Source organism: Rhinatrema bivittatum, chromosome 1 (assembly GCF_901001135.1).
Source record: "Rhinatrema bivittatum chromosome 1, aRhiBiv1.1, whole genome shotgun sequence".
Lineage (NCBI taxonomy): Eukaryota > Metazoa > Chordata > Amphibia > Gymnophiona > Rhinatrematidae > Rhinatrema > Rhinatrema bivittatum.
The window spans coordinates 169,396,172-169,411,170 of record NC_042615.1 but is presented as its reverse complement, the minus strand read 5'-3'; the positions used below and the strand labels follow the sequence as shown (position 1 = coordinate 169,411,170).

At 48.3% G+C, this 14,999-nt stretch overlaps 1 protein-coding gene across 1 annotated transcript; it reads left to right on the top strand.

Annotated features, from left to right (window-relative positions):
• Positions 1-12,345: 12,345 nt before the first annotated feature.
• On the top strand, positions 12,346-14,267 carry LOC115093525 (myb-related transcription factor, partner of profilin-like). The gene is made up of 2 exons (XM_029605363.1): positions 12,346-12,742; positions 13,414-14,267. The coding sequence occupies exons 1-2, from the start codon at positions 12,346-12,348 to the stop codon at positions 14,265-14,267; spliced, it is 1,251 nt and encodes a 416-aa protein (XP_029461223.1).
• The last annotated feature ends 732 nt before the right edge of the window (positions 14,268-14,999 follow it).

The window sequence follows — 14,999 nt, the reverse complement described above, 5'->3', positions numbered from 1 at the left end:
ACTGGTAGAGGAACAATGAAGTGGAGCCCATGAAAAGAGCCCAGAGAGATGAGTTCCACTGGTTGAGCAGGGCCGATAGAAAAGCTTGACTAGTACTCAATTTCCACCTCCCTCCCTAAGGTGGATTCAAACTCCTGGCCTTGCGACACAGAGTGCAATGCCTCACTGCTCAAGCCACCAGCACACATACAAAATATTCTCTTTTCTTCAGTTTTTAAACTTTTTTTTTTTGTTTGCGGCGCGGTATCGCTCTGCCCTGAGACAGTGATCCGAAATCCACCCACATGGCAAACCAATGCTGGGGCCACAGCAAAATGAAACATAGAAACATAGAAACATAGAAATGACGGCAGAAGAAGACCAAACAGCCCATCCAGTCTGCCCAGCAAGCCACGCAGTTTATCCATTTTTCCCCCCCTTTTTCTCCCTCCCACCCATCACTATTGGCTTCCAGCACCCTCTGGCCCCAACTCCCTTCCACCCCTCCCCCATGCAGAGAGCAGCGCTGTATCCGCATCCCAGTGAACATCCAGCTCAATCAGGGGTAGCAACCGCCGCAACAAGCAGGCCACACCCCTGCCCCATACTCTTACCCACCCCTGCTTTGTTTGTTTGTTTTTTGTTTTTGTTTTTGTTTTTTGGAGATGGCAGCCCTCCGTGAAGGCGGAACACCAACCACTGGCCACTGGCATCCCGCTCCGTGAATGCCTCTGTGGCTACTGCCGTTCCGTGCAGTGTTTTGCTGCCTGAAGGTGGAACACCAACTACTGGCCACTGGCATCCCGCTCCGTGAATGCCTCTGTGGCTACTGCCGTTCCGTGCAGTGTTTTGCTGCCTGAAGGTGGAACACCAACTACTGGCCACTGGCATCATGCTCCGTGAATGCCTCTGTGGCTACTACCGCTCCGTGCAGTGTTTTGCTGCCTCCTCTTTATTTATGCCCACTAGACTTGATGGATCCACAGTGTTTATCCCACGCCCCTTTGAAGTCCTTCACAGTTTTAGACTTCACCACTTCCTCCGGAAGGGCATTCCAGGCATCCACCACCCTTTCCGTGAAGAAATACTTCCTGACATTGGTTCTTAGTCTTCCTCCCTGGAGCCTCAGCTCGTGACCTCTGGTTCTGCTGATTTTTTTTCCGACGGAAAAAGTTTGTCGTTGTCTTTGGATCATTAAATTTTTTAAGTATCTGAAAGTCTGAATCATATCACCCCTGCTCCTCCTTTCCTCCAGGGTGTACATATTTAGATTCTTCAATCTCTCCTCGTATGTCATCCGATGAAGATCCTCCACCTTCCTGGTCGCCCTTCTCTGTACCGCTTCCATCTTGTCTTTGTCTCTTTGTAGATACGGTCTCCAGAACTGAACACAGTACTCCAGGTGAGGCCTCACCAAGGACCTGTACAAGGGAATAATCACTTCCCTTTTCTTACTCGATATTCCTCTCTCTATGCAGTCTTCTTCTGGCTTTTGCGACAAGGAAGCCAGAAGAATGCTGGGCTGCATAGAGAGAGGAATATCGAGTAAGAAAAGGGAAGTGATTATTCCCTTGTACAGGTCCTTGGTGAGGCCTCACCTGGAGTACTGTGTTCAGTTCTGGAGACCGTATCTACAAAGAGACAAAGACAAGATGGAAGCGGTACAGAGAAGGGCGACCAGGAAGGTGGAGGATCTTCATCGGATGACATACGAGGAGAGATTGAAGAATCTAAATATGTACACCCTGGAGGAAAGGAGGAGCAGGGGTGATATGATTCAGACTTTCAGATACTTAAAAATGGTGCTGCCCAGGGCAATGGCAGAGATACAAATAGAGCCAGTGCATCATAACTTCATGCCAGCCGGCCATCAGCCATTGATGCATGCGCAGGCCTGCAGGAAACCCTGCAGGCCCATGCATGTGCAAACCCACCCCCATTGCACTGACGTGGTGTGAGGCCCGGCATCGCTGCCACCCCACCAGTCACCCAGTAAGCTTCCCGAGGGCACAGCGGATCAGGGAGAAAGGGGTCCCCCCATCTGTTTCCATGCTACTTAGCACACTAGGAGAGGGGGAAGGCAGGGGAGCCCTGTGCATGCATATATTATCACAGGTTGTATTGCACAGCTGAGAAAGAGAGAGAGAGAGAAACAGAGAGCCTCTGTACAGAGTCAAAGTGACATGAAATGTATACTACTGAAAGAGGGTACACTTTAAATGGCACAGGTTTGGGGGGGTGCTTTTATATACACAGTCAGAGGAATTAACTGCAAATTAGCTATGACTGATGAATTTCTATCTTTTGAATTAATGAAAGATACTAACAAGAGGAGTTGATTTGTATAATGCAGTGAGACTTATTGCAGTAACATTCATTGATTCAAATGATAGATATTCATTAGTCAAAGAGAATTTGCAGTTAATTCCTCTGACTGTGTATGTAAAAGAACCCCCCCCAAAAAAAAAAAACAAAAAAAAACCACCCCATTAAAAGTATACCCTCTGATGTCGTATATATATAGCATCTCACACTGACTCTATGCAAAGGCTCTCTCTCTTTCTCATTTGCATTAACTCCTCCAATTGCATACTCAATGACCATCTGTGTCTATTTTTTTTTCTTTTGTTTGAGGAAGCTGGAATTAATGTTTCTCCAGAATAAGAATTTTCTTATTATACTTTCTTATTATATTATAATATAATATAATATAATATAATATAATATAATATAATATAATATAACAAAAGAATATAAAACATGCCATACTGAGTCAGACCAAGGGTCCATCAAGTCCAGTATCCTGTCTCTAACAGCAGCCAATACAAGTCACAAGTACCTGGCAAGTACCAATATATTAAATAGATCACATACTATTAATGCCAGCAATAAACAGAGGCTATTCCTTATTGATTAAAAGCAGTATATGGACTTCTCCTCCAGGTACTTATCCAAACCTTTAGTAAACCCAGCTACACTAATGACCTTAACCACATTCTCTTCAATGAATTCCAGAGTTTAATTGTGCATTGAGTGAAAAACAATTTTCTCCAATTCATTTTAAATTTATTACTTGTTAACTTCGTGGAATGTTCCCTACTCCCAGTATTATCTGAAAAAGTAAATAACTATTTCACATTTACCCATTCAAGTTCTTTCAAGATTCTGTATCATATCCCCTGTCAGCCTTCTCTTCTCCAAGCTGAACAGCCCCAACCTCTTTATCCTTTCCTCATAGGGGAGCCATTCCATGCCCTTCATTTTGGTCAACTTTCTCCGAACCTTCTCCAGTGCACCTATATCATTTTGAGATGTGACGATCAGAATTGCACAAGATATTCAAGGTGCATTCTCACCATGGAGCGATGCCGAGGCATTATGTCATCCTCTGCTTTGTGGGGCATTTCATTCTTAATAATCCCTAACATTCTGTTTGCTTTCTTGACCGCCTCAGCAAACTGAGCTGATGATTTCAATGTAATATCAGTTATGACACCCAGATCTTATTCTTTGGTAGTATATCCTAATATGGAACCTAACATCATGTAAATATAGCATGGGTTATTTTTCCTTACATGCATCACCTTGCACTTGTTCACAAATTTCATCTGCCATATAGATGCCCAATCTTTGCAAGTTCTCCTGCATTTTATCACGATCCGCTTGTGATTTGACTACTCTGGGTATTTTTGTGTCATCTGCAAATTTGATCGCCTCACTCATTGAATTTGTTTCCAAATCATTTATAAATATTAAAAAGCACCGGTTGAGATACAGATACCTGAGGCACTCCACTGTTTACCTTTTTTCCACTGTGAAAAGAGACCATTTAATTGTACTTTCTGTTTCCTGTCTTTTTACCAGTTTGCAATCAAAAAATGGACATCTCCTCCTATTGCATGACTTTTTCATTTTCTTAGAAGCCTCTCATGAGGGACTTTGTCAAACACCTTCTGAAAATACAAATAAACCAAATCTACTGGTTCCTTCATTTTAATTTTCCTACCAGTGCGCAGGCGCAGATTGCTGCATGTGCTCCAGCACGTGTCCACAGACAAAGTCATTGCATATCTTGTACATTATGGGGTAGATTTTACAAATTTGCGCACATGCGTACTTTTGTTCACACACCAGGCGCAAACAAGAGCACGTGGGATTTTAATAGATACACGCGTAGCTGCACATATCTGTTAAAATCAGGGGTTGGCGTGCGCAAGGCTGTGCAAAATTGGCAGACTGCGCGCGCAAAGCCACGCAGCCTGCCTCCGTTCCCTCCCTTCCCCTTCCCCTACCTAACCCAAACCTCCAGCCGTATCTAAACCCCCCTACCTTTGTTGAACAAGTTACACCTGCCCGAAGCAGGCGTAACTTGCACATGCCGGGCCGGCTGCTGGCGCGTGATTCCCAGGCCCGGGAGCCATTTCGGAGGCCTCGGCCATACCCCGGAAATGCCCCCAGGCTAGAACCACGCTTGCAGCCCCGCCCCCAAATGATTCACCTCCGCGACACGCCCCCCCCCCCTAGGAAAGCCCCGAGACTTACATGCATCCCGGGGCTTGCACGCACCGCCGAGCCTACTCAACATAGGCTCGGCGTACGCAGGAGGTACTTTGGCCTGGTTTTCGGGGGATACGCACGTATCTTATGCGCGTACCACTTTGAAAATCTGGCCCTATATGCATTTATGTTATAAAATAGCCTGTATGCATGCACATGTGTTCCTAATTTTGAATAGGGGGTACAGATCCCTCTTCTACCACATAAGTCAGGGAATTTTAAAAGGAGTGCATGTCCACGCTATTGTCAGTTTCACCAGTTTGCCCATCAGTTCGCCCAATTAACGGCTAAGTTCTGAAATCTCCCTTATTGAAATAGCTTACACTCCCCCCATTTATCGCAAATCCATAAAACACCTTAGGATTTTAAGATTCTTGGGTAACTGGAGGACATAATATAGCCCAGGAAGGCAGCTTCACCTATTTGAAGGTGCATTGTTTGAGTCGGGCATTCAGATGATTCTCATGGAGTCTCTGGAGCACCTGTTCAACTTGCCCTCAGTTCTGATCAAAGAGCATGAGAAAATGAAGATGTTATCTAGGTAAACTAGGATGTGGGCATAGAGGATGTCTCTAAAGATTACATTCACCATGTCTTGGAACACTGCTATAGAACTGTAGAGTCTAAATGGCATGACTCGTAATGACGACATGGGAGTTGATTGCCATGTTCCATTCATCCTCTTAATGTATATGGATGAGGTTAGAGGGACCTCTGAGGTCCAACTTGGTAAATATTTGTGCCCCTTGTAGATAGTCAGTGCAGAGCCTGAGTGTCCCTTCGTTCTTTCCAACAAAGAAGCCTGCCCCTGTTGTGGATCAGGAAGGTTGGATAAATCCTCATTCCAGATTCTCCTATTTATTTATTTATTTAAGGTTTTTATATACCGGCATTCAAGATCGCAGTCCCATCATGCTGGTTCACATAAAACAAGGGTGCATCGTGAAACATAAACTAGAACAGTGGTGCGGAAAATGCAGTTACATATAACAGGGTAATTAAAAACTTGGCGGGGAGGAAGAGAAAGGACAGATTATAATTCAAACATGTAAAAACGATAGTGGAGATAATTGATTATAGTGTGGGCGGAGATAAGGAGGCGTGGATGAGATAAATCAATTGTCATGAATGTGGTTTTTGGAGTGGACAAGGGGTAGTCTGTGCCCTTAGAGGGCATCTTTCCTGCAAGCAGGTCTATGGAGCAGTCAAGGTGCAGCAGTGTCTCATCTTATTTCTTGCTAAAAACATCAGCAAATGTTGTGTACTATGGCAGGAGCCCAAGGAGGACCAGTGTCAAAGTCCAAGCTACTGGTACTGGTGGGGATACCTGACTAAAGCAATGTTGCTGACAGGAGGATCCCCAGAGAATGATTTGCAGTGCCTGCCAGTCAAGGATGGGATTGTGTTGCAAAATCCAAGGCAAGCAAAAGATGATCAAGTTGACTGCTTTAGATAACTCAAAGAGAATGATCTGTTTTTTGTGCAGTATTCCAGTCTTTAGGGTGAGTGAAGCAGTAGTAATGGAAAAGTGGCTGGAAAGGGGTTCTCCATAAACTGAGGAGATTGTTAATGGTTTCTCAAGAGTCACTTCAGGAAGATTGTATTGGCTTAGCAATACTTCTTATATGAAGTTGCCCCTGGCACCAGAGACCAAGAAGACCTCAGTGTGAAACTCTGTGACATTTAAGAAGAGTCTTACAGGGACTAGTAGTTGATGAGAGGATGAGGGCTGGCCTAGGGTTAAACCCTATGCTTAGAAGTTCCCCATCTTTTTAGGTCATCAGCTGGTGATGTGCCCCTGAGCAGCACAATAATGAGAGAGATTGAGTTGCCATCACCTCTGCTTCTCTTCTTCAGTTAGCCAAACTCTTCAGTTTCATAGGCTTTTCAAAGGAGGAATCAGGCACAGTGTCATTGGTAGAAGTCAAAGGACGTTGGAATTTGGGTACCAGCTTGAAATGCCACCGAGATGCTTCTCTCTCTTGGGCCCACTCTTGGAAGTGGATATTGACTCAGATAGCAAGCATGATGAGATCCTTAAGGCTGGATGGAAGGTATATTGCATTACCCAATATCTATTCTGCTAGGCCCTGCCAGAAAATAGTGACCAAACATTCTTAATTCCACTGGAGATTAGAAGCTAAGTCCAGAAATGTATGGTGTACTCCCCAGCAGTGCCTTACCGAATGCAGAGTAGTTCAGCAGCTGCTGAAAAGGACCAACCTAACTCAATGAAGATTTTTCAGAAATGCCTGAGGAAATCTTCCAGATCTCCCCTGAGGGGATTGTTCCTTTCAAGAAACTAAAAGACTCCAGAACTCAACAAACAAATAGGGTTAATATATTCTGTTTCCAGTTCATTACCCAGGTCTCTGTGAAGAATATCCTCAGAGTTCTTTTGTCATCCCCCCCTTAAAAAAAAGTGAGGCTATATAGTAGAGATGTGCTTCAGGTTAGAATTTCGTGTTGGGATTCATTTCGGGGCCCTCCCGCGGGAATTTCATTTTCCCCATGGTTTGGGTTTTTTTTGGGGGGGCCCCAATTTTCGGGTTAATGCACACTAATGGGAATTAGTACATGCTAACTCCTGTTAGCGCATGCTAACTCCTGATAGTGCGCACTAACATGGCAGAGTTAGTGCTCACTAACCCGAAAATGAATTTTTTCTGAAATTTCGGAAAAAATTTAATCATTTTTCGGTTTTCTCAAACCATTCTGAATTATGCAATTTCATTGAAAATGCCTAATTTGGGAAAAACAATTGCATATCCCTACTATATAGATAGGGCTGTCCCATAGCAGGGAACACAAGAAAAAATAAACTTAGAATCCACAAACTAAAATTGTGGCTGGATTTTATAAAGACTCATGCATAACACATTTACAGGACCCACATGGGAGAGTCCAACTCCATCCTCTACTCATTAATCTCTCTATACCTCTCCAAAATGATTGGTTTAATTTTAGTAAGGAAACCAAGTGATCTATATTTATATCTATCTATATCTATTAGGGATGTGCTTCAGACGAACATTTCAGTTTGGCCTTCGTTATCGGCCCACCGTGGGAAATTTTGGTTTCCCGCGGTTAGGGCGTTTAAAATTCGGGGAGACCCGAATTTCGATTTAGTGTGCACAAATGTGCACGCTAACAATTTTTTGTTAGTGCACACTAAACTTGGTTCCCCGATCCAGGACAAATGCACATCCCTAATATTTATATCTATCTATATTTATCTATATCTATATCTATCTATCTATATCAAGCTCTCTGTCCTTTCTCTCTCTCTTGCTCTCTCTCTCTCTATCATCTATCTGTCTCTATCTATCTATCTATCTATATGGTTGTGGTTTGATAGAGCCATGTCCCAGGTGAGTATTGAATGTACTTGTCATATGCAACAAAGGTGGATACCAGTTTTACTTACATGTGAGGGGTGTCAGACCACATTGTTTGTGGATGAGAGTGATCAAGTTTCCAATGTGCTACTATTCCCTGTTATTCATGGACCAACCCTTCCAGCAAGTGGGGTGGAATTGTTTCCACTTGATCGGAACATTTCTTAATTTCAACCTGTAAATCTTTTGGATTTAACATTGAAGAAATGGAAAGAACTTTTCATCCATCTTATCAAACATCAGTTAACTTAAGTTAGAAACTACTTAGCTTCTAGCCTTCTAATGTAATTATTACTGTTATGGATGGTTGAAGATGATCAGAGTTATTTCCAATGGACTTAAGAGAAATGTAATTGTTGAACAATGCAAAAGGGCCTTGAAGTTGTTTCCCCTCAGAGAGAGCCCTGGACATTCAGATTTACTGAATACCTTGGAAGACTGGAAGATTGGGCATCCAAATGGCAGATGACATTTAATGTGGACAAGTGCAAGGTGTTGCACATAGGGAAAAATAACCCTTGCTGTAGTTACACAATGTTAGGTTCCATATTAGGAACTACCACCCAGGAAAAAGATCTAGGCATCATAGTGGATAATACTTTAAAATCTTTGGCTCAGTATGCTGCAGCAGACAAAAAAGCAAACAGAATGTTAGGAATTATTAGGAAGGGAATGGTTAATAAAACGGAAAATGTTATAATGCCTCTGTGTTCCTCCATGGTGAGACCGCACTTTGAATACAGTGTACAATTCTGGTCGCTGCATCTCAAAAAAGATATAGTTGCGATGGAGAAGGTACAGAGAAGGGCTACCAAAATGATAAAGGGGATGGAACAGCTCCCCTATGAGGAAAGGCTGAAGAGGTTAGGGCTGTTCAGCTTGGAGAAGAGACGGATGAGGGGGATATGATAGAGGTCTTTAAGATCATGAGAGGACTTGAATGAGTAGATGTGAGTCAGTTATTTACACTTTTGGATAATAGAAGGACTAGGGGGCATTCCATGAAGTTAGCAAGTAGCACATTTAAGACTAATCGGAGAAAATATTTTTCAATCAACGCACAATTAAGCTCTGGAATTTGTTGCCAGAGGATGTGGTTAGTGCAGTTAGTGTAGCTGGATTCAAAAAAGGTTTGGATAAGTTCTTAGAGGAGAAGTCCATTAACTGCTATTAATCAAGTTTACTTAGGGGTAGATTTACAAAGGAGCGCGCGCGGCGGTAGAGCTGCGCGCGTTTCTGCGCACACAGCAGAAGCTAGCAATTTTGCGAAGCATGCGCACATGTTGCGCGCGCCACACAAAATACGTGCAAGTATCGAGGGACATATCTGCGCGTAACCAGACAACCTGCGCGTGAATGCATACATGTGCGCGCGCGCCGATATTTGTGCGTGTGGAGCCCTCGCGCGCGCGTGCGCGTACGCATGTGAACGCGAGGGTGTGACCTCCCGTTCCCCACACTGCACAAAATGGCCGGCCGGAGGAGACAGCCCAACTTCACCACCAGGGACGTGGAGCTGCTGGCGTCCCTGGTGGTGGGAGGAGAGAGATGGCTGTTCCCGGTCCAGGGACAGCGGACTAACTTCGGCCACCTGCGCAGGGCCTGGAGGAGGCTGCAACGGCGTTTCAACGCCGAGGCGTCACACCCCCGTGGAGTAAGTACACTAAGAAGGTTGTTGTGGTGAATGTGGGAGGTGCAAAGTCAGGTTAGGCCTCACCTGAGTACCCAGAATAGTGTACCTGATACTTATATGCACTGTAGACAGTTTGTTATGTCCTGCTGGTGCCTAACACTGGTTAGGATTGGGTTGTGTTGTGCCTCAATTGCCAATGATGAACATAATGTGTATGCTAATTGAATAATATCATGGTTGTCAGTCAGCAATGTTGTCACACCTACATCCAAGTATCCTGGCACCATCTTGACTATCAGAGTATACTAATGGTCCTCCCTCCTTCCGTTCAAACAGATTGAGGACCTGAAGAAGAAGGCCCGGTGGCTTCGCCTCCATCGCCGCAGATGGATGGAGCGGCTGCGTGCGCAGCAGGCTGGGCCTGGCGGTAAGTGACCCCTCCAACCGACTGGAGTAACCCACATCTGAGCCACCATTCATCCCGTCCTTTACCACCGCCCTCCCTCCTGTCCCCCATCCCACCTTCTCTCCCTCCCCTCACCCAGTACAGTGTAGTCATACGTGTCCTTGTTTTCACAGATGCTGAAGAGGAAATGCCAGGGCCAGCTGAGGATGGAGCTGCAGCCGCTCCAGGGGGGGAGCCGGATCCACCCCCCCCCCCCACCCCAGAGGAGACCTGAGCGGCTGAGCCCTCCCCGGGCCGAAAGGCACCCCATGCCTTCCCCTAGCCCCCCCCCCCTGTAGGGCAACCACCCCGTTTTGCCCGTGGGGTTAGGGACGCTGGGGCCGGCAGGAGCCAGCCTTTGCTGGCTCAGGGAGGCAATCAGGGCCCTCTAGTCCCTCATTGTCCCCCCTCACGGGGCTAGCAAAGAGGCCCATCCCCGGGGGCACGCGCCCCTGAGGATGAGCCTCTTACCTATGGCCAGTTCATGGACTATGTGAGGGGGGTCAATGAGGGCATGAGGGCACTGATTGCCTTCCAAGAGAGGATGGTCCAGGCGACGGATCGCAACACCAGGGGCCTACTGCTGCTTGCTGCTGCAGTACGGCTCCTGGGGGAGATGGTCCGTCGTCGTTGACCATCCTCTCTGGTCCCTACCTCCCTAACCCCATGGGAGTTTTTGTTTTGTACATAGTTTTCCACCCTAGGCTGCCCCTCCCCATCCACATTTTATTTTGTAAATATGTGTCAGACGTTCAATAAATATTGAAAATAATAAACGGTGTGGTTATTGAGGGACAGGTGGGAGCTGACCATGTATTGGCAGTGTCGGAGGGAGGGAAGGAGGGAGGAAGGTGGGGGAGGGGGTGCAGGGAAGGAGGGAGGAAGGTGGGGGAGGGGGTGCAGGGAAGGAGGGAGGGAGGAGGTGAAGGTGGGAGAGGGAGGGAGGGAAGGAAGGGTGAAGGAGTGGGGCGACGTTGAGTCCTAGCAGAGCAGCCCACGGAACATCCTGGTCATCCATCTGCTACACTGTATAGGCTGTGTGCGAGCCACATCAGCTACAGTGCAGCATATAGACGAGGCGCCCATGTGCAGTACAGAAAATGACCATGCGCACATGTCCGCTAGCGGCTACGGGCTCTGCGCACATGTCCGCTAGCGGCTGCGGGCTCCATGGATCAGGCGCATCCCTCTGCATTGCTGGCTATACCGGACCTAGTGTAACGCACCTCAGCTTTGCAGCAACTGTAATCTGCATTTGCACAGCTACATACACAGAATATACAGGCCACAGCTGCTACGCAAAACGTCGGTTACAAGAGGTAGGTTAGGGTATCCAGTCCCACCGTAGCATAACACCAATACAGCTGGCTCGCCAGCCCATACACTCTAGCGGACATGTGCGCAGAGCCCGTAGACCGTACTAGGTACGGTCGCCTTAGGAGTTGGCCGCTAGTCTATGTGACGGTTCTGTAAGCTGGTCGTAGCCCTGCTATAGTGGGCGCACAATGCACTGACATACAGCATGAACACCAATAAAGCCAGTGCATTGCAGGTCCGAGAGGCTGGTGAGAAGCCGAGTACACACGTTAGACAGCGATTGTCCCCCTTCATATCTAACCCTGCTGAGCGGTAATCAGACATAATAGTGAAGTAGCCACGAATAACACCAGTGAACCCCCCTCCAACGCTCCGGTAGAGCGACCTTACCTACAACATATCCCTCTGAAGTCGGCATACGCAGGAATAGAGTGGTATGTGCAGAGACGTGTGAGCTCAGCAGCCTACTGAGAAGGCCAACTCATTCGGGGCCAGCTGCTAATCAGTACGTCCCACCCTCAGATGGAGATGCTGATTAGCAGCTGGCCCCGATTGAGTAGCCATTCTCAGTAGGCTGCTGCGCTCACACGTCTCTGCACGCTAATTAGTGTAGTCGACGACTCACCTGCCTCTCCGACCTGCACTGCACTGGCTATGTAGCTGTCACAGAAAGAGCTACTTCCATACCGTCATTACGGGTTTGGGATTGCAACAGCACGCACATGTGGGCTACATTGGGTAATGGCTGCACACCCAGCTGTTCCATAGGTAGTTACGCGCATATCTGAATGAAAATAGATAGGCAGTACGAATATATTATTAAAATAGATAGTTGGCGCGGACAAATAACCCAGCACGCACATGTTCCGCATGGATTTTAATTATTTGCGCACGTTCTTGGTATTTGCGCTGATGGGATCAGCTGTGCGCATATGTTGCGCCCCACTGGGGAGGTCCGCGCACAAATTGAGGTCACTTTAAAGGGATGGGTGGGCTACTCATTGGCCATCCTCACCATGGCTGAGGCACAGGCACAACCTGTCCTTCTCAGGAAGCCCAACTTCTTGCCAGGGGAGTTGGACATGCTGGTGGAGCATGTCATGAGGCAGAGGGATATGCTGTATGGCCCACAGTCGCGTACGGTGGGTGCATACGCCAAGGAACAAATATGGAGGCGCATCAGGCATACTGTGAATTTGGTGTTTCACCACAACCGCAGTATTGCCGAACTGATGCACAAGTGGAGGGACATACGGCGAGTAGTGAAGCGGAAGCAGGCCAGGCGACTTGCTGAAGGTGGACGGAGCCGCATCACGTTCACAGCCACGGAGCAGCTGGTTCTGGGAACGCTATCGGAGGCAGCTGTGGGTGGCGTTGGCCGTCTCGACTCCATGCGCCGTGCAGGGCAGCAAGGTATGCAGACCAACACGTATCCTATCTCACAGTAGAGCAGCCTATGTTGTCATGTAACCTATAGGTACTGATTACTGTTCACCTGTATAGCCAACCCTGTGCCCATTTCAGGTACCACATTGCAAAGTTGCACTCTCCCTCTTCCCCCCACCCCAAAGACACGCACCGGGGCTGTGCGCACCGGGGCTGTGCCCACCGGGGGGGGGGGCTGTGCGCAGAACGTGTGCGCACGGGGGGGGCTGTGCGCAGAACGTGTGCGCACGGGGGGGAGCTGTGCGCAGAACGTGTGCGCAGAACGTGTGCGCACCACCTTCCCACCCTTCCCATTTGCTTCCTCTTCACCTTCCTGTACCACAGCACAGGTCATGTGGTCGTGGAGTGCAGAAACAGTGTGCCTTGAGTAGGTTGAGGGTTGACGTGCAGGTCGTAGAACAGGACTCTGTGTTCTAGGTTTGGCCTGACAGGTCCCACATTCCATGCAGCCCACTGGGAACGCTCCTGTGTCCTGAACTGGTTGTAGGGCAGGTGCTACATGTGTCTGGTTGGCAGCCACTAATGATACCCCAGAGGTGTCTTGACACCTGCCATATGACTACCACCTGTGTATATGGAGCGACATACATCACACCCCTATTGTCAGTGTGCTAATACCCATATGCTTTACCATTTAGGGGAGCCAGATGATGAGCAACCCGGAGCTGCCCCTAGGCCCCAACGCCAGTACCGGCGCCTGCAGGTGCTCCGTGACTCCTCGGAAGAGGAGGAGGGGGAAGACCGGCAGCGCGTGGAGCAGCCTGAGGAGGAGCAGCAGGGAGAGGAACCGGACGAACCGCTTGCTGAGGTGGAACCTGATGTTCAGCAGGACAGCAGTGCGTCCGACCATCCTGAGCCCCAGGCTGACCAGGTTACCGGGCCGGCAGAGACACTTGTACAGCAGGGTGTCGCCATCTTGGATGCCATCTCTGGCCTGTCGGACAGAATCCAGCAGGAAGGCAGTGCCCTCCATCTCACTGTCAGGGAGGGGTATGAGCGCCTTGAGGGGGGCCTCCAAGCCATTTGCCAGGCCACTGACCGGCAGACGGAGGTGTGGATGGAGTTGGTCAGGCGCCTGCCTCCCGTACAGCCCCCGCCTCCCGTACAGCCCCCGCCTCCCGTACAGCCCCCGCCACCAGTGGCTCCATGGCCATGGATGCCTCCATACCCATGGATGCCACCTGCCCATGCAGGGGCCCCTGAGGTGGTACCTCCACCTGTGGCACCAGCACCTCAGCCTCCTGCAGGCTATGTGTGGATGGCACCCCCGCCTGCACCTGCTGTTCCACCGCCTCCTCCTCCACCTCCACCACGAGCTGAAGGGCTGTTGACCCTGGCTATTCCCTCATGTAGCCATGCCCCGGATGTGGCCCAGGCACCTATGCCCTCTGAGGGCAGTGTCAGCAGTGGCCGGAGTCCCCTGCGCCGCAGTACCCGGGTGGGCCAGTCTCGGCTTTCCGAGGCTCGTAGGAGGGGACGGGCAAAGAAGTGACCTGTCAGAGGGTTTATGTTGTTAATTTTTTTTATTCACTATCACATTTGTCACACCTGTAAATAAATGCACATTTATCACCTACGGAAATGGCTTTCTATTAGACTGTTCCTTTCTCGTATTGCCCGCCTTTGCATCAGGCGATGTATTTTGTCCAGTTCCTCCATGGTCAGCTGTATGTCCTCCTCCTCCTCCTCACTGTCTTCCGGTCCATCCTCAGGTACAGGGATGTGTCTCCTAATTGCCAGATTATGTAGGATACAGCAGGCTAGGAATATCTCACACACCTTAGCGGGGGAGTACAGGAGGCACCCACCGGATCTGTCCAGACAGCGGAAGCGTGATTTCAGGATGCCAAATGTTCTCTCGATGACAGACCTGGTCCTACGGTGTGCCCTGTTGTAGCGCATCTCAGCTGCCGTGTTGGGGCATGTCACGGGGATCATGAGCCACGATTTGAGGGGATAGCCTCTGTCACCTGTAGCATACGGGATAAGCAGAAGGTTAGATAATGTGTGTGGATCACTGGCATGCAGCTCACAGGCCTTACACATTAGGGGTGTGCATTCGGATTGACCGCATTAGTAAAACGCAACTCATATTTTTTTTTTACTTAAAAAATTGATTCGACATAAACGATCGGATTTCCCACATATCGAACATAGATATGTTCGATATGTGGGAAATCGCGATTGTTGAGCCAAAATAAAAATATAAACCCCCTCACCCTCC

Coding starts and splice junctions, on each gene's coding strand:
- LOC115093525 (XM_029605363.1), top strand. CDS start 12,346: ATGGCTGAGGCACAGGCACAACCTGTCCTTCTCAGGAAGCCCAACTTC. Junction 12,743..13,413: donor GCGCCGTGCAGGGCAGCAAG/GTATGCAGACCA, acceptor TTTACCATTTAG/GGGAGCCAGATGATGAGCAA.